Source organism: Tyto alba, unplaced genomic scaffold (assembly GCF_018691265.1).
Source record: "Tyto alba isolate M040663 unplaced genomic scaffold, T.alba_DEE_v4.0 Super-Scaffold_33, whole genome shotgun sequence".
Taxonomy (NCBI): domain Eukaryota; kingdom Metazoa; phylum Chordata; class Aves; order Strigiformes; family Tytonidae; genus Tyto; species Tyto alba.
Window position 1 is genome coordinate 17,327,848 of NW_024881308.1, and position 16,186 is coordinate 17,344,033.

The window sequence follows — 16,186 nt, forward strand, 5'->3', positions numbered from 1 at the left end:
TCTAAAGTTCCTGCTGCTGTTTAACCTGCCATCTTTCTGAGCTGCAAGCTCGGGCAGCTGGGAATGCCCGAGGCTGCTCTGGAGCATTTTTCCTCTGCGGGTGTTAGTCTTTCCATAAACCCTTCCACTTTCCGGCATTTGTATTGTGATAATCTCTTCTAGCATTTCTTGCAATGCTTCATTTTAATATATATTCCCATGTCACTGCAGAACTGAATTCAGCCTCCTGGTAAGTGATATCTAAATCACTGCTGCGAGGAGAGAATGAAATATAGGTGCATGAGAGGAGGCAAAGGATATGACTGAATAAGAAAAACTCACACAGCAAGAAGAAATACCTGCAGCGATGTGTGAAAGGTGCCGCTTTCCTCACAGCTTCTGCCCGCTGCTGTTGTACAAGGTGTGTGCGTCAGGGACCACCACGGATACCTGCCTCTTGCCGTTTAACGGCGAGATGATCTGATTTGAGCGTGCAGCCGTGTTGTGCATGTGCAAAGGCTCGGGTGTGTGTTGCCCAGGCAGTGGCATGTCTGAAGTCATTTGGAAATCGGCTTCTGTACGTGCTCAGCCCCTGACTCGCGCCAGCAGCGCGTACGAGGCTGGAGCGGAGTGCCCTGAACGCCCCCCTGGGGACCTTCACGGTGACCACCCGGCCTCCTGCGTTTGGATGAGGCTCTTTGAAACGGAACCCGAAAGAAGAAACACAGGTGGGTTGATCCAGGCAGTAAAAACCCATTAGGGCGAGCAGCAGAGTCAGCAATAAAACCAGTTATCACCCTGAGAAACCCAGCAATAAAACCAGTTAGTGTAAATCACCCTGAGAAACCCAGCAATAAAACCAGTTAGTGTAAATCACCCTGAGAAACCCGGGGAGAAAAGGGGGAAAGTGGGTCTAGGGCTGGCGGTCAGTGTGGGTCCCGTGATGTGCTGGCGAGGGGTCGGCCCCGGGCTCTGGGCTCTGCACCCCGTGAAGGGCCGGGGGGGGTTGCAGTGCTGCTCCGTGTCCTTTCCCCGGTGCCCAAGCGCTGCGGTCGCGATCTCAGCGGGCAGCTGGGCTGCATCTTCCAGGGGAGATGGTTCTCCACTTTGCTCTGCGGCTCCAGCCCTCTCGGAGGGACCAAACTTCAGCCAGATGCCGTCCAGATCGAGTGCATCTTAAATGAAGCAAGAGCTCGTACAGCGATGCTGCGATGGGGTTGCTTCACTGAGTCCGAGCCCTCCGAAGCATGTGCTGGAGGACCTCCCCGCTCGGTGGGAGCACTCCTCTGGTTCTGCAAGAAAACACCTTGTGTGGTATCGAGGAGCATCCCGAGGCAATTTTTGCTGCCTTCTATATTCCCATGGGAAAGCTAGCCCACCCCTCGCCATGGTGGCAGCAGCTTTCTCCTAACTTCAACCTGAACGCACTGGCTTGTGTTTGTTCCTGTGCCAACATTGTCCCTGGGCCTGAGCAGCTCTCCTCTCCCTCTCCTCTCCTCTCCTCTCCTCTCCTCTCCTCTCCTCTCCTCTCCTCTCCCTCTCCTCTCCTCTCCCTCTCCCTCTCCCTCTCCCTCTCCCTCTCCCTCTCCCTCTCCCTCTCCCTCTCCCTCTCCTCTCCCTCTCCCCCTCCCTCTCCTCTCCCCAGTATTTACCCCTCTCCTGTGTTCGTGGAGAACGATTGTATCTCTGCTCATCTTTGTTCCCCAGGGCTGAGCGTGCCGGCCCCTCTCCGGTTTCCCAGGCAGCTCGGCTGCCCTTTGCTGCCCAGTTTCCATCCGAGTCCGTCGCTGTTGAACATGGGTGACCAGACCCGAACAAAGTCCGCAGATAAGATCTTCCCGGGGCCCTGCACAATGGAAACTTCCGTGAAGCCTGGCCAAGGTGTCTGTTGCGGGATGTGATTTTCCTTTGAAATACCCTTCTCTGCTGCCCTCGGCTCATTCAGCTGGCATAAGCATTGCTTATTCAAAATGATATTTATTGTTGGCTTTATACATTTCAATGCAACTTCATTTTTTACAGTCAATTCATGACACACTTTACAGATACAACTGAAATCAATTTGAAGCTTGGTCTTCACAAAGCCAACATTTATCAGGTTTCTGCAACCTCTCCACATATTGCTTTTTGTCAAGGAAATCTTTTTCCAGCCCTGCATTTGAAACAGAAATGAGCATTATAAGTCCCACAACTCCTCAGGGACTGGGAAAAGTGGATTGTTTCCTACTATAAGCCTCCTTGAATCCGTGCCCATGTGCTCTGTGTGCTGCCTTCCCATACAGGCAGCCCCATCAGCTTCCTGTCAGATTTAGATGCTTCAGTAATTCTCATGATTTCCCCAAAAAACAGTTTCCTTAAAGCATGGGGGGCCCCCCCTGGCGCCACCATTACAGGGCATCCTTTTTAAGACAGACAAGGGGGTGGAAAAAGCGGCGTCTGAGTGATCCAGGCCACAAAGGGAAACGGCAACCGATCAAGTCAGCGGTGACGTTACCTGGTATAAATCAAGAGGGGTGGCAGCTGGGTGCTGCTTGCAAGGAGCAAGAGTCTAGAGGGGTGCCTGCTCGTGAGACGTGGAGGTTGGGAGGAAAAGGTGTGTCTGCTTGGCTGCAGTTTTTATATAAGGGCAACTTCTTCCATCTCAGCTGCAGGAAAAAAAAAAAAAGGGAGGACGCGGCAGAGTCTCGACGACTTCCAGCAGAGCCCGAGCGGAGCCGAGAGCCCTTCCCGCGGCTCGGCTGGTGCAGGTACCAGCACGGCCCGTGCCTCGGGCTCGGCGGGCAGCGGCTGCGCGGTGACGGGGGGTCGTGCGGGGGGTGGTCGGGCCGCTGCCCCCCAGCTCTGGCAGGACGCGCATCGCGCCTAGTGCTTGGCTGCTTCGGGCTGAGGCTCTGCTGTGCTCCGAGCTCCTAATCATCTGCCTATATCTGCCATTTCGTGATTAAGGTGATGTTAACAATTATTATTTCTAACTTTATAGTTAGTTTATTTTTATCAATTGAACTTTAGTTTACGGCTTTTGAAAGTTCGAAAGAGCAAGAATAACCCTCAGAGGCCTGCCTTGGCAAAGACCCTTGCCAAAACACGCGTAACTTTTCATCTAAGGGATACAGAAATAACGGCTGCTTAAACATCAATTCGGGGGAAAATCAGTTTGGCTTTCTTTTGTGTGAATGTGTAGAATATTGGGGGCAAATCACAAAGGACCAGGAAAGGGCTTTTACTGACCCACACTTGAAGTCTGTCCCTGTGTGTGGACATGAACAAGTCCTGCTGCCCCAGGCTCAAGCAGAGTCTTACTCGAGCTTGACTAAGCGTAGAGGAGGGATTTCTCTCTTGACCTCTTTCCTTATAAAGACACTGGGATCCCTTCTAGAGGCTCTTCCCCCACTCTTCGCTCTGATGTCTCCCTTGTCACAGGCGAGTCTCCTGGAGATGACGATGTTGAAGCTCTTTGGAATCGTCTTTTTCTGTGGCCTCCTCTCACCCTCTCAGGAAGTCTTGTCCGGACTGTCTTGTGCCGTCAGTCCAGGGGCAATGCAGAACGGTAACTAGAAAATGAGTTATGTTTGTTTTGAAAGCTATGTGGGACCATGATATAGAGTAAAACCTCCCGAGTGTCTTCATCTTTATTTTATAGTTCCTCAGGGCTGCAGGCTTTGCTCAGAGCTTCTGACAGCCATTGCTGGGTTCGTGGGTCAGGGAAATATCTCTGCTCCAGAACTGGGACATGTTTCAGCACCAAACAGCCGCACAGAATTTCAGGACTAGATCTGGACTATTTCCTCTTTTTGTCTTAGTTTCTCATTTCCATGTTGGAGCAGCTGATATTTGGCAAACAACTGCTGTGAAGTTTAGCAGCTGTGTTAATATTTGCAATGCTCCAGCAAAAAAAAAAAAAAAAAAAAGAGGCTTGCTTCCAGTTGCTTCTATTAAAAAGCTACCATAATCCCAAAGAAAACCCCTTTACAAATGGGAAACAAGTTGTGAGTTGAAGCACGACCAGTGAGTGGGGTCACTCATTTCTGGCAGTGCACAACTCTACGGTAATCTTTAAGCGGGCGGTCTGGGATGCTCCCCACTGCTATCTCTCTTGGTTAACTCACTAAGGGCAGCCTTGGTCTAGTGCACGCTGTAAAATATCATCCCCTGTGTGACTTGGCTGCACTGAGACAGCTAACAGGTTTATGAGGGGTTTTGGGGAGTGGTGGGGCTTTGTTGTGCGACGGCTTTGCCAGGACAGACCTGACCGAGTGGAGAGAGGCCGCTGCCGCAAGTGCCGGTCCTCACGCAGAGCTGTTTTCCAGTGCTCTCGGATGCCATTCTCCAGAACGGGCTTCTCCAGCAGCACCTGCAGGGCCTCGTGCTCCCAAACATCCTGGGTGAAGGGGGTCTGCTGAACTCTCCCACCAGCATCACCGGGTAAGTGGAGAGCGAGGGCTTCTCCCTGAGCGCACCTTCGCCATCGTTCTGAAGCAACAGAAGCTGAGCTGCAGTTGGCACAGCTGACCCAAGTAGTTCTCCTGGGCTCATTTTGATATTGAAATGCTGACCTGATAAAAGTTTCCTGTGTGGTAGCAAGGTGGATGCTGAAGTGCGCTGCAGGTTATGGACGCAGATGCAGGATGGCGGCTCTGACGCTGCTTTTGGTACCGGAGGTGCTTGACAGCACCGAGGGAGGGAGGAAGGGGCCACAGAGGGGAAAAGTTGGCTGCTCTCTGAAGTTGGCTTCCACCCCCATCTGATTCCCGCTTGCCTTCTTTTGGGTTTCGGCTGCAGACTCTGTCTCTCATCCTGGAGCTGGTATCTGTTGCTTATCACACTGGTGCCTCCAGCGGAGGTGGCCGTGGTGACGCGGGCGCTGTAGGTTCCTCAGTGGGTACTGCAGGTTCCTCAGTGGGTACTGCAGGTTCCTCAGTGGGTACAGCTGCGCAGCTGTTAGATGATGCTTTTAAGTTGTGCCAGCTTCCCCTCTTGTTTGCAGCCTACACCTTGTCAAGGTTTGGCTTCCCAAGCTGTCGGTGGTGCTGCTGCCAGGAATCGGGGTCCAGCTGACCATCACTGCCAAGCTGGAGCTCAGCGGCAACTGGTGAGTGTGGTGTTTCACAGTGGCTGTTAAGGGAAACCCCTACCCACAGGCTTCCTACTGGGCAACGCTTTGCGTATTTTATGGGTTTCCAGGTGTTTCTTGCCTATAATAAAGTCACAGAGCAGAACAGGCATCAAAAAATGGCTTGTGGCGTTTTTAATGGCTTGCAGGAGATGGAGGCTCAGTTTGTTGCTTCTGGCTTTGCTGAGTTTCTCTGGGTAGAGGCTGAGAGATGAAATCTGTTCAACCCATTTGCTTTTTTCAGCTTGGTTGGCCTTCTTTCAGAACTAATTGATATCTTAGTGGATGTGAACATTACTGCAAACATTAAATGCACGAATTTTGAGTCGGGCACAGTGCAGGTCGTCATTGAAGACTGCCTCTGCATTCTTGGTGCCATAAAGATCAAGGTCCTTTCTGGGTAAGTTCCTGTGGATTTATGTTTTCCACTGCCTGTAATCCTCCTCTCTTTATCCCATGATCTAGACAGTCTGCCAGGACACAGACGGTGCTAAGCTGATACAGAGCCAGGCCTCAGGGAAGTAATTTCTTTCCCATTGCCAAGGCCCGTTGCTTCAGTGGAACTGGCAAAAAATTTGGTTGTTGGAAGGTGGGGGTTGATTTGCTCTCTTTGCCCGTGGAAATTTTAAGATCTGGAGTATGAGGTTTGGTACCTCTTCCAGTGCCCTGTCTTTAGACTTAGCTAGTGAATTGATACCCAAAGGGTAGGAATAACAGGGCAGGGAGTGTTCCCGGAGAACAGCCCCGCTGCTTGCCCTGGTGTTATACTCTGCCTTTGGCTGCTGTCACAGAAAGATGCTGCACATATGGACTTTTGCTCTGACCACTGCAGGTGTGTGTAATTCCATGCACATGTCTCGTCTCTTGCTCAGTCTTATTAAATTCTTGGCAGAAGGAATTTGCTGACTTCATGTATTGATGAATGCAACAGTAAATTGATCATGGGAAATATTTTCTTTTATTGCTTTTGAATTACTCACTTTTCAGGTTCATTGAATTTCTGCTAATTAATTTTGGCATTATGCGTGATATTTCAATCAGTGCAGCAGCTGGTTTAAAAGAGACTGTGTAAGTGAACAGAGGAACATGGCTTGCCTGCTCTGGGGGTCGTATTAGAAGTTTCAGCAGGATTTAAGTGATGGTGTGCAGGAAGTGAACTCCCTGCGGGGGAAGGGGGAGAGTGGGTGTATGCGATTGACTTCATGGCAGTTCCTCAGATATGTCTGTAGGCAGAACTTGGGCATAAATAATGAGATGCATTATGAATTCCTGCTGTCTGTGGCTTGCTGAGTGTGCTGCTGCGTGTTCTAACTCAATAGTCCAGAAATATATTGATTATCAAAAGTAAATGGCTCTGTGCTGCCTGTGTGCGTCATGCACCCCTGAGTGGTCTGTTTAGCAGCAGCACCGAAATGTTACGCTGCAGATTTCTCCTTTTGTTATTCCACATGTAAATTGTTTGTTCCCCATAACTAACATGGAGAGATTTCATAACAACTCCACCTTCCCTTAACTACAGCACCGATTTAAATACCAGAGGGAGACGACCAAGCCCCGGTTACACGGCGAGAGGCTCTCTCCCTCTGTGCAGTGGTGTCTGCACACCCCAAGTGCTGAAGCCTTCACTTCTCAGAAATCAGCCCAATTCTCCCCTTGGTGGGGCGAGCAGCTCCTTGCCCCTCTTGCCTTTTGCACAGCCCCTGCTCCTGCCAGTATTGGCTGCCGCAGTGTCCCTGAAGGGATGGCTAAGGACCTAGTAGTATGCAAAATGAAGGCTGGAGATCCTTTGGTCTGGAGCTGTGTTTGTAGTGATTGGAATTTTTTTTTCTCCTTTCCAGCTTGCTGTCCCTATCAGTAAATGAGATAGTGCTTAACCAGCTGACAGCAACTCTGCCCGGTCTGGTAAGCCTGAAGATTGCCCTTCTCTCACAGCTGAAGCACAAATACCAGCAGCAACGTGTTACAAGGTCAAAGCGAGCTGCACCATCTTTCCGTGTTGCTTCCCCACATCGCTGGCGTGTGTGGCTCGGCCGGGATGCTGGTGCCCAGCCCGGCTGCTGCCGGTGTCTTGCTGCCCTCAGGCGATGCCTCAGATATTCCCCGGATCAAAGGAATCCCCTGGGGTGCGGGACCAGGCTCCGGGGATGCTCCGCCGCAGCACCCCAGCTGCTGCCGAAGGCCACGCAGCGCTTTTTCCCTGGGGATTTAGATTAAAAGGAGTGGGGCTGGTCAGGCTGTAGGGCGACGGCTCCCTGCAGAGGGGTGGCGAGGGGGGTTGAGCGCCCGCGTTTCTGCTTTGTGTTGCAGCTGTGTCCGGTGATCGGGATCGTCGTCAACCTCGTGAACATCCAGCTCCTGGGCACCCTCAACGGTGCGTGCCTCGGGGCGGACGAGCCGCCGCCTCCCCGCGTGCCCCGCCGGGGGACGTGCCCTTTCCCACGACCAGTCCCCGCGGGCAGCAGCTGCCCTTCTGCGGGGCCGGCGCCGCACCTTGAACTCGCACCCGAGCGCCCGGGCGAGCTGCTCGCACCTCGGGCCTCCTCACGCCATTTCTGTCCATCACCCTTGGATTTTGCTTTTTACCTGGGATGCCCGTTATGGGCCGTATTCTAAAGGCAGGTCCCACAGAGCTGAACCTGCGGCTGTTTTGCCCATTTTGAGTAGCAGCGAGCATCCCCCAGAAGTGGGTGCTGGGGACCTGGCTGGGGGTGGGGGGTCTGGCTGGTGGCCTGCGGGCTCAGGGGAGGACTTTGTGTTTCTGCCTATTTCCTGACGTAATGGTCTTTTTTCTCCGTGAAGCGGTGATCCCGGTGGGTACAGCAGGCACGATTCACTACCAGCTGGCCAGCCTCCCGTTTACCTCGGGCTTGTTCCTTGGGTTGGATTTAGACGTGAGTTAACGCTGGGCACAGGACCCTGCGAGCGTGGCTGCGGCGCGGCGCCTTTCGGGCCGTTCACCTCATCCCATGGGAGCCGTTGTCTTCTTCCAGTGAACCACCTGGAGGAGCTGGGCGAAGGGCTCCTTTAGGAAATGCTAACTAAATATTTAATCCTTATCCAAATTACCGCTAAGTGTCTGTGTACACTTTTCTCCAAGACCTCTTTCGCTCTGTTTGCAAACTTATCCTGAGACGGCGTGTCTGTTGTTTATAACTGCTGGGACGAGCGGCTTTATCCTCGCCCTTGCCCTGCCTGCAGACTGCGTGTTATCGCTTTTTGCCTTCTTTATTCAGTCTCTATCGTGGGTGAATGCTAAACCAAGCTAGGGGATGGATTTTTTACTTCGCTCTCACTGGGGAAAAAAAAAAAAAAAAAAAAGAAAAAAAGGCACCCCCCCCCCCCAGTAGTTTCAAACAGGAGAGCTTAAATAAAAGAAAGTGGCTAGTGAGAAGCAGCAGAAGCAATAAAGACTGCAAGGGCTGGTGACAAACACTGCAGTCTGTACGATCAGCGCGGCTGCTCTTGCTTTAGGGCTGGTACTTCCCTGGGTTTGGTCTTTGCCCCCCACCCGCAGCGCGTGGGTGCTGCTGGTGCCGGTCTGCCGCGGCGGCCGAGGGCTGGCTGGGTGCCGGGGGGAGGCAGAGCTGGGGCTGCGGGGCCGGGGCGCTCTGGGGCTCAAACCGCGGGGGTGAGCTGGAGCACTGAGGTGGCACTTGGACCAAGTGTGTTATTCGCTAAGAGGGCCCCGGTTCCGCGCTCTGGCCTTTAGCAGCTCCTTTAGCTGCTGAATACGGAGGGAGTTACTCCGCGTCCCGTGCTTTCCCGAAGCTCTTCCAGCTGGCACAGACCCCGCGCTCTCCGTCTCGGGGGTCTGGGCTTGCCCCGCGGCTCTGCCCGCTGGGTTTCACGCCGGTGCTGCCTCTTCGCAGGGTGCGGTGAAGCAGGTGGGAGGCAGCATCATCCCCCACGACTCGTCCGCCTCTGCTCTGCCTCCGCTGCTGGACAGGCTTCTGCTCTTGGGACTGCGCCAGAGCTTCCTCACCGCCGCCCTGTCCCTCCTGATCCAGATACCGCCGCAGAACTTCACCTGCACGTCGGAAGTCGTGAGTGTGGCGGCACCCCCATTTCAGTATGTCACGCCGGGGGGGGTGGCAGGGGACACGTGCCAGCATTCCTTGCCGGCTCACTTGCAGGTGCTCAGGCCCCGGTGCAGCTCCTGGCTGCTCTTTTCTGAAAGCCGTAGTACACGCGCCGTGATCAGCCAGTCTCATTTCTATGTGGGTACCCCCAGGGAGCCCTGTTGAAACCAGTTGCGTACTGGTTATGCTATGAGCTCCTGGAGGTCTGTAATCCATTTCAAGGAGTCTGGAAAATGTCACCGAGAAAAGCAACTTCGTATATGCAATGCAATTCTCTGGGAGCATGCGTTTTCTGCACCTTTGATCTGTATTTCCACTGGGAAATATGAGGAGTCTACACAGCGACAAATGTTGAAAGCCTCTGGATTGCACCTCCTTCGGCTGCTGGCTGTCCTCACTTTGACTGACTGGGAGTCGCTCGGGAAGCTGGGGAGCAACGGGGAAGGCGGAGGGCTCGGGGTGCTGCCCGGGGCCTCCTTGGGGACGGGGAGTGAACGAGGGCTCGGGGACTGGCCCCAGGAGCGCGACCAGGCTGGCTGGGAGCAGGGACACCGCTGGCAGCGGGGTGGCCGCAGCAGGACGGGCGCTGCTGAAATCGGCTGCCGCGCTCAGCTTGTGCTTTCGTTCCAACAGTTCTCCGGCGCCAGTCACCTGCAGGAAGCCATCGCCACCCTCCTTCCTGCTGGGGTGAGTAAGTTCTGCTGGTGTGTGAGGGTTTGTGTAAACCTCCCCAGCCCAAGGCCATCCAAGCGATGCACCCGGGCGTGCCGGTGTGCTGCTGCCAAAGGTCTCCGGTCTTCTGCTCGCTCCTCCTGGCCGTGCTGAGCCGGCAGCACAGCCGAGCCGTGCCGCAGAGCCCGGGGCTGCCCGGCGGGCTGGTGGGAGCGGGCGGAGGGGCTGGGGGGTTTGCTCCCAGCCCTCGGCAGCCCCTGCGCACCACCCGCTCCGCCGCGTGCCGTCGGCAGCAGCCAACCTCCCCCCGCCCCCTGAGCAGGGCATCGCCTTCTCTCGCGGCTCACAGCCGTCGGCAGAAAGAGCTGACCGATGTTTGGCATCTCCCGTCTCCTGGGCGCCACGGGTGCTCTCTTCCCCCTTGGCGTCCCCTTTTGCTTCCTCAGCCCCTCACTGCCCACAGCAAGGAGTGCCAACCCATGCTGCCAGACCTATTTGCTGTGTAAATTTGGCACGTCCAAGGTCTGTGTGACCTTGGGGAACACCCCGACAGAGTTATGGGGCTGTGAGAGTCCACCACAGGCCTGCCGGGCGCCCGCCTGGCCGGTGTGTGGGGTGCAGGTCCCCACCTCCACGAGTGCCCAATTCCCGCAGTGCTCCGCCTGCCCCAGAACCAGTCCTCTGAGCATTAAGCTAACATTGTCCGGGAACCCACACATCCTCTTGGAAGAAAACAAAGCCACCGTGGAGCTTTCAGTCATGATCCAGGTGTTCGTTAGGCATTTGGATGGCTCCATCCTCAACCTGCTGCTGCTGAAAGCTGTAAGTGTGGGTGGAAACGCCTTCAGCTGGTGAAGCGTGCGGCCAGCCGCGTGCCTGGCAGCTGGGACGGGGACGTCTCCACGGGCTGATCCTCTCCCCGTCTGCTTGCAGGACCTCGGTCTGAACGCCCGCGTGTCGATGGCTGGGGGCAGACTGGTGCTGGGGCTGTCCCTGGGCAGGTAGGCTGTCCCCGCGGGGGGCTCGGAGCCAAACCTGCTCCAGCACCCCAGCCTGCCCCCTCCCCCAGACACCGCTGGGCGCTCAGCCGTGCCGGGGAGCTCCGGCTTTCCCGGGGCACAGGGCGCGGGTTCGGTTTTCTGGGAAGCAGTGGCCAGAATGGAGCAGGACAGCGGGAAGGGATGGGAGCGTTGAACAAGCACGGCCGTCACCAGCGCTGCCCTTGGACAGGCTGGTGACATTCCCTGCATTGCCACCTTAGCTCGGCAGCTGCTAACTTGAAATCTTTTCAATGTCTGTAAAACAGGCATTTCATTTCCTGAATCTGAGAATTTCATACCTGGCCGGTGGCATGAGGTAGACAGGTATCGCTGACTTTCAGGGAGCATTATGGCAGTGGGAAAGTTTTAGGAGACTGGAAGAAAAGTCTCTGTCAGTTTTGTAACAAGGAGAAATGAGGTAACCTGAATAACTGTAAAACTGTCAGCTTGACTTTGTTCTTGGGCAGTAGTTTGAAATGTCTGATATTGGACATGAGTGATAAAGGAGTAAAGGAAAGTACTGTCATTAATGCCAGTCAAGGTATGATTAAAGATTGGAAGGCATTCCTTATAGTGTGAGGTTTGAGGATTTCAACCCATTTAGCTTGTCAAAGTGCTAGATTTAGAAGGAAAATTGGCATAGCTTGTATGCAGCAATATACAGAATAGAAATGCATCAAAGGGCTTTTACTTCAATAGACATATAACAAGATTCAACAGAAGTAGAAAGGAGAAATTCAAAGTGGAAATAAAGCATATGTTTTAGCTGTGGAGATAGTTGGCTGACTGCAATGACAGATTAGGAGCTGTAGCAAATTCTTCAGAGCTCATGATTTTTAAATCCAGAGTGGATGCTTTTTCTAGAAGCTCTGCTCTCAGCTAACCAGGAGCTGACTCCTTCCCTAAGATGAGTAACGACCTGGGCGCGGGAGAGGGGAGGGGCGGCCAGGAGCTGGCGTGTGCCCTCCTGTAGTGCTGTTTCGTTTACAAGCAAATAAAAATTTGCAGCTTTTATTCTCCTATTTTCTCTCTTGCAAGCGTGGCAGGGCCTGCTTTTTGCCACGCTGTTGTGACCCCTCTGTGGCCGCCCCGGTGACTTCTCTCAGGGAGCCCTTGCCCGCGCCCCGGGTGACGCTGCTCTAGGAGGTGGCGGGGGTCTCGCGGAGGGGCCTGTGAGCTCTGCTTGTGCCTCGGTGTCTGACGTGCTGTTTTCTTCTCTTTCCTGCAGCACTTCCCTCTCCTTGGAGTCTTCCGACGTTGGCATCAGTAACGTAAGTCTCTCACGGCAGCCTCGGGTGGCCTGGCTGGGCAGGGCTGTGCCCCTCGGGGAGTGGGGGGACGCGCGGTCGCTGTGTGATGCTCTAACGTGTCCTGGCTGTGATGGATTACATCTGCTGAGGGTCTTCGTTGGTGGCTGCTCCACTTTGTACCTTGTAGCCATTCTTTGGCTGCTTTTTTTTTTTTTTTTTTTTCCCCCTTACGCCTTTTCTAGTAATGGAAGTGTAAAGCCTGAAAGTCTGTTTGTTCGTTCACCCCTGCTCGGGCAAAGCTCACGCGGAGCTCCAGCAGGAGTGTTACCCGGTGGGAGGTTTCCCAAAGGAAACACCAAATACAAATCGAGGAAGGAAAGTAGATATCCTTTAAAGAAAAGAGGGACTATCTTTTCTTTTGTTGTGTCGGTGGGAAGTGATTTCCAGTCCCGAGGACTGGCCGTCTTCCAGCCGCAGCGCCGGGCTGTGCTCGCCGCTGCCGCGTGCCTTCACGCTTGTCCCTTCCCTGGTTCAGATCTCCGACCTGGAGCCGCACTGCAGCAGCCTGCTGGCCGAAACGCTGCTGCCCCTGATCAACGGTAAGGTGACCGCCGGGGTAGCTGTGACCCCGGCGGCGCTGCGGGGACGGCGGGGGGGGGGGATGTGTGACCGAAGGCTGTAGCAGGAGCGCGGGAGCGGTTGGAGGTCCGCAGCCCCCGCGGCGGGGCTGTGGTTAACAGCCCCAACCCTTCCCTTACACCACCCACCCCGGCTGCAGTTCGCAGCAGGGAGCGTAAGGAAAGCCAAGCTCCCTTCAGCCCCCCCGGAGCAGCTTGGCCAGGGGGCTCACCCCTCCTGTCTGTCCCCCGCAGGCGCTCTGGGCATCGGGATCCCGCTGCCAAACGTGCTGGGCATTCCCCTGGTAGAGGTGGATATTCGGATATTAGCGGTAAGTGCGCGGCAGGGCCGTTTCCCCCCCGGCGAGGCACGGGTGCAGGTCTCTGGGGCTGTTTCTAGCTGCTGGCTGCTGTCACGGGGCCCTGCCCGTGGGGGCTGAGGCTGCAGGAGCTGTAGGTTTTAAGCCGTGGAAGGTCAGAAAGGGTTTGCTGTGTCTGACCTCCTGCCCGTCAGCAGATGCTGCCCGAGTACTTCGCGCCCGTGGGTGTTACCCAGCCGGGCGTGGGGTGAGCACTGCTCTGCCCTGCTGGGGTGGGTCCAGGCAGCTCCCCTTTCTGGAGAGCTCTGGGGGCAGCTCCGCTGTGGGTCCGGGGGGGTCTGGCCAGCCCTTGCGAGCGGCACCGTTCAAAGTGTCTCGAATGGCACCAAATTCCAGCCCTGTGCACCCTGGAGACGTCCCAGAGGAGCTGGGATCTTCTCCGATGCTTCCCAAAGGGCACCGTGCCCTTCTCGCTTCAAATCTGACGCGAGGATTTTTGCAAGAGCGTTTGCTGCGTGTTGCTGACAAGCTGTTGTGAACCGGCGTCCCTTGAAGTCGGGAAATAACACGGATGTGTCGCTCCTCGCACTCCTTCAGGGCCTGCTGGTGATTCTTGTGTGAGCTGGGGAGCACAAGGCACGGAGGGATCTTTCTGGGCATGGAGAGAGGAAGAAAGACCAGCGAGGATGGAACGATGAGACCAGCAATATCTACTTTTCTTTTCTAAACTTGATTCAAGATTCTTGATAACGTTTAAGACACTTTAAGGTTAATTGGCTCGTGCGAGTACTAAGATACTCGTATAAGCCAAACCCCAATAGGCAGCTCTGTGTACAAATATTTATTTAGAGAAATTAGCATGATTTTGGGGTCACAGTTATAGGAGTTGCACGTGATGCTGCAGTGGAATTGTTAACTTTGTTCTGAGGGAAAATTGTTCTTGATGTAATGAAAAATTGCAAACAGCTTTCTAAGTGAATGTCACCATCCACGTTCAGAAGGGTATGAAGTGCTGAGCAGGAGCTCAGGATACATTTGTCATGTAACTCTTTTAATAAACATTCCTGCTTTTTTAGTGCTTGGAATGAGGTTCTGGTTTCTGATGCTTCTCAGGGAGAGTATCTGTCCTGCCTCCTGGGATGGGATCTGGTTCCTTTGTGACAACTGATATTTTGGGTTTTGGTTTGAAAACTTTTCCACTCAAACTTCCCGAGAGGAAAAAAGAGCTTGGCTTTTCAGTGGCTACTCCTGGCCAGGTAACCTACTGACGAAATGCTAATCCACAAGCAGAAATCAGAATGAAATCAAAGTTCCAAAGGTCATGGAACATTTCCTAATAGAATCTGAAGGGAAAACTTCATTTCCAGATAACTGAGAAGTACGATATCACTGGAGCACACCCAGCTGCCTGCAATAGCCCACGTCTGCTTAGACCGATGTAACAGTCAGCTGATGTCTGCACCTCACAGGGAAAAGAATTCAGGCATTTTTGATTTCAGAAAAACAAATGACTCTGAGTAAAAAATAAATATACCCAAGGTCTTCAATGGCTTCTCCAGTGTCTGTTTTCCCAGCACTAGATGCTATGACTAGTGTGTTCTGTATTGCTTGTGTCCCCAGAGCTGACGGCCGTGTGTCACTGACGGGTGACGCGCAGAAGAGGTCTAGCACGGATCAGGTAACGGCCAGGGGCTGTTCTGCTTTTCTGCCGACAGGTAAGAGCAGGTCCATATCTGCCGGGCCGCAGCCTGTGGCTGTTGCATTCATTTCCAGCATCCCCGTGAGGTGTCGCTGAGGAATCGCGGCGCGCAGCAGCAGGACAGGCTGGGCCCGTCGGCAGTCCTGGCTCGCGCACACCGGCCAGAGCTCCCCTGCGCTGTGCCCAGGGGCAAACCTGGTGTCACACGCTGTCGCCGCGTGGGCTGGGGGGTCTTGTGTCACAGCAGGAGGGGTTTGGGCGGGTTGAAGCACACGGCAACGCTGGAGACCGGTGTCCTGGCGAGTGTGACTGGCTCCTTCGGTTCCCAGCCCCGTGCAGGCTGCAGGTGCCAGGGGGACCGTGCTCTCCAAAGGCCCTTCAGCTGCTGGTAACAGGGACCCTGCCCTGTCCCCGGGCAGAAATGATGCTCCTGCGTGGTGAGGGGACTCCCTGCTCAAGCAGCCCCAGCTAAACCCCGCGGGTGAAGAGCTCCTGCAAAGCAAGACGTGAACAAGGGGGAATGCTGTGGACCCTTGGGGCGTGCTCGTGAGCCGGGAGTGGGGTCTGAACCCCACCGTGCCCTCTGACGCCGCTGAGCCCACGGGGCTGGCAGAGCGGGGTTCTGGGGGGCTGTGTCACCCCCTTACCTGCACTGGCACCCGCACGGCCGGAGCACTCCCAGCTGCTCTGTGCCACCTCGGGGTTACTGGACCCATTGGGCTTGGCTTCTCCATCCATCCTTTTTGCCCACAGGTTGGCATAATGGGCTTTGTTTGTACAAGGTTTTGTTCTGATTCCTGAGCAGACACCTTCTGTGTGGTAAGTCAAGTTTAGCACCTTTTTTTTGCAGAGTCTTTTGGCCAGAACTTCTGTGGGCATTTTCTTTTGCTGGAGGGGATTAATTTTGCCGGCACACTACAGTCTCATCTGTGATCTGACACTGTCCCGAGGGCCTGCTTGCCTTAAAGTGTAACTGGAGAGCTCGCTGCCTCGCAGGGCTGGGGCTGCGCGGGCCTGGGATTGCAGAAAAATTGAAAAAGTCGTCTTGTGCATCTGGAAACAGCTTTTTCCTCCCAGGGCCTGGCCTTTGTCATGCCGTTTATTGCACAGGGCTGAGCGGGAAGGAGCAGAGGAACCTTTTCAAAAGGAAAGGGCAGCATCTCCTTGGTGTGTCTCGTTACTTCTGCAACTCGTAAATCTAGTGCTCTGAACTGCTGGTGGGTTAAGGAGTAAATCCAGAGCAGGAAACGGCAAGTCAGGATTCAGAAGAACTGGGACAATCCTGTCCACAGTGGAAAAAAAATACTAAGCGGCTGTTTTCCAGTGCGCTGGCACCCCGACATGCTGGAAAAACCTTTGAGCGGGTGAGCGGTGGGAGCGGGGTGTGAGGGGCTGGTGGCTCTGCCTGGGCTGCGCGCGG

At 54.6% G+C, this 16,186-nt stretch overlaps 1 protein-coding gene across 2 annotated transcripts; it reads left to right on the plus strand.

Moving 5' to 3' along the window:
* Positions 1-288: 288 nt before the first annotated feature.
* LOC104362702 (BPI fold-containing family B member 4-like) lies at positions 289-14,152 on the plus strand. 2 transcript variants are annotated; one of them, XM_042801050.1, is made up of 17 exons: positions 289-400; positions 2,625-2,726; positions 3,400-3,526; positions 4,287-4,401; positions 4,964-5,068; positions 5,334-5,489; positions 6,928-6,991; positions 7,397-7,460; positions 7,889-7,980; positions 8,959-9,132; positions 9,802-9,855; positions 10,495-10,662; positions 10,774-10,841; positions 12,109-12,151; positions 12,666-12,729; positions 13,003-13,079; positions 13,665-14,152. In XM_042801050.1, the coding sequence occupies exons 1-17, from the start codon at positions 347-349 to the stop codon at positions 13,686-13,688; spliced, it is 1,551 nt and encodes a 516-aa protein (XP_042656984.1). In that variant the 5' UTR covers positions 289-346; the 3' UTR covers positions 13,689-14,152. The 2 variants fall into 2 exon arrangements, with proteins under 2 accessions (XP_042656984.1, XP_042656985.1); XM_042801051.1 differs by lacking the exon at positions 13,003-13,079.
* The last annotated feature ends 2,034 nt before the right edge of the window (positions 14,153-16,186 follow it).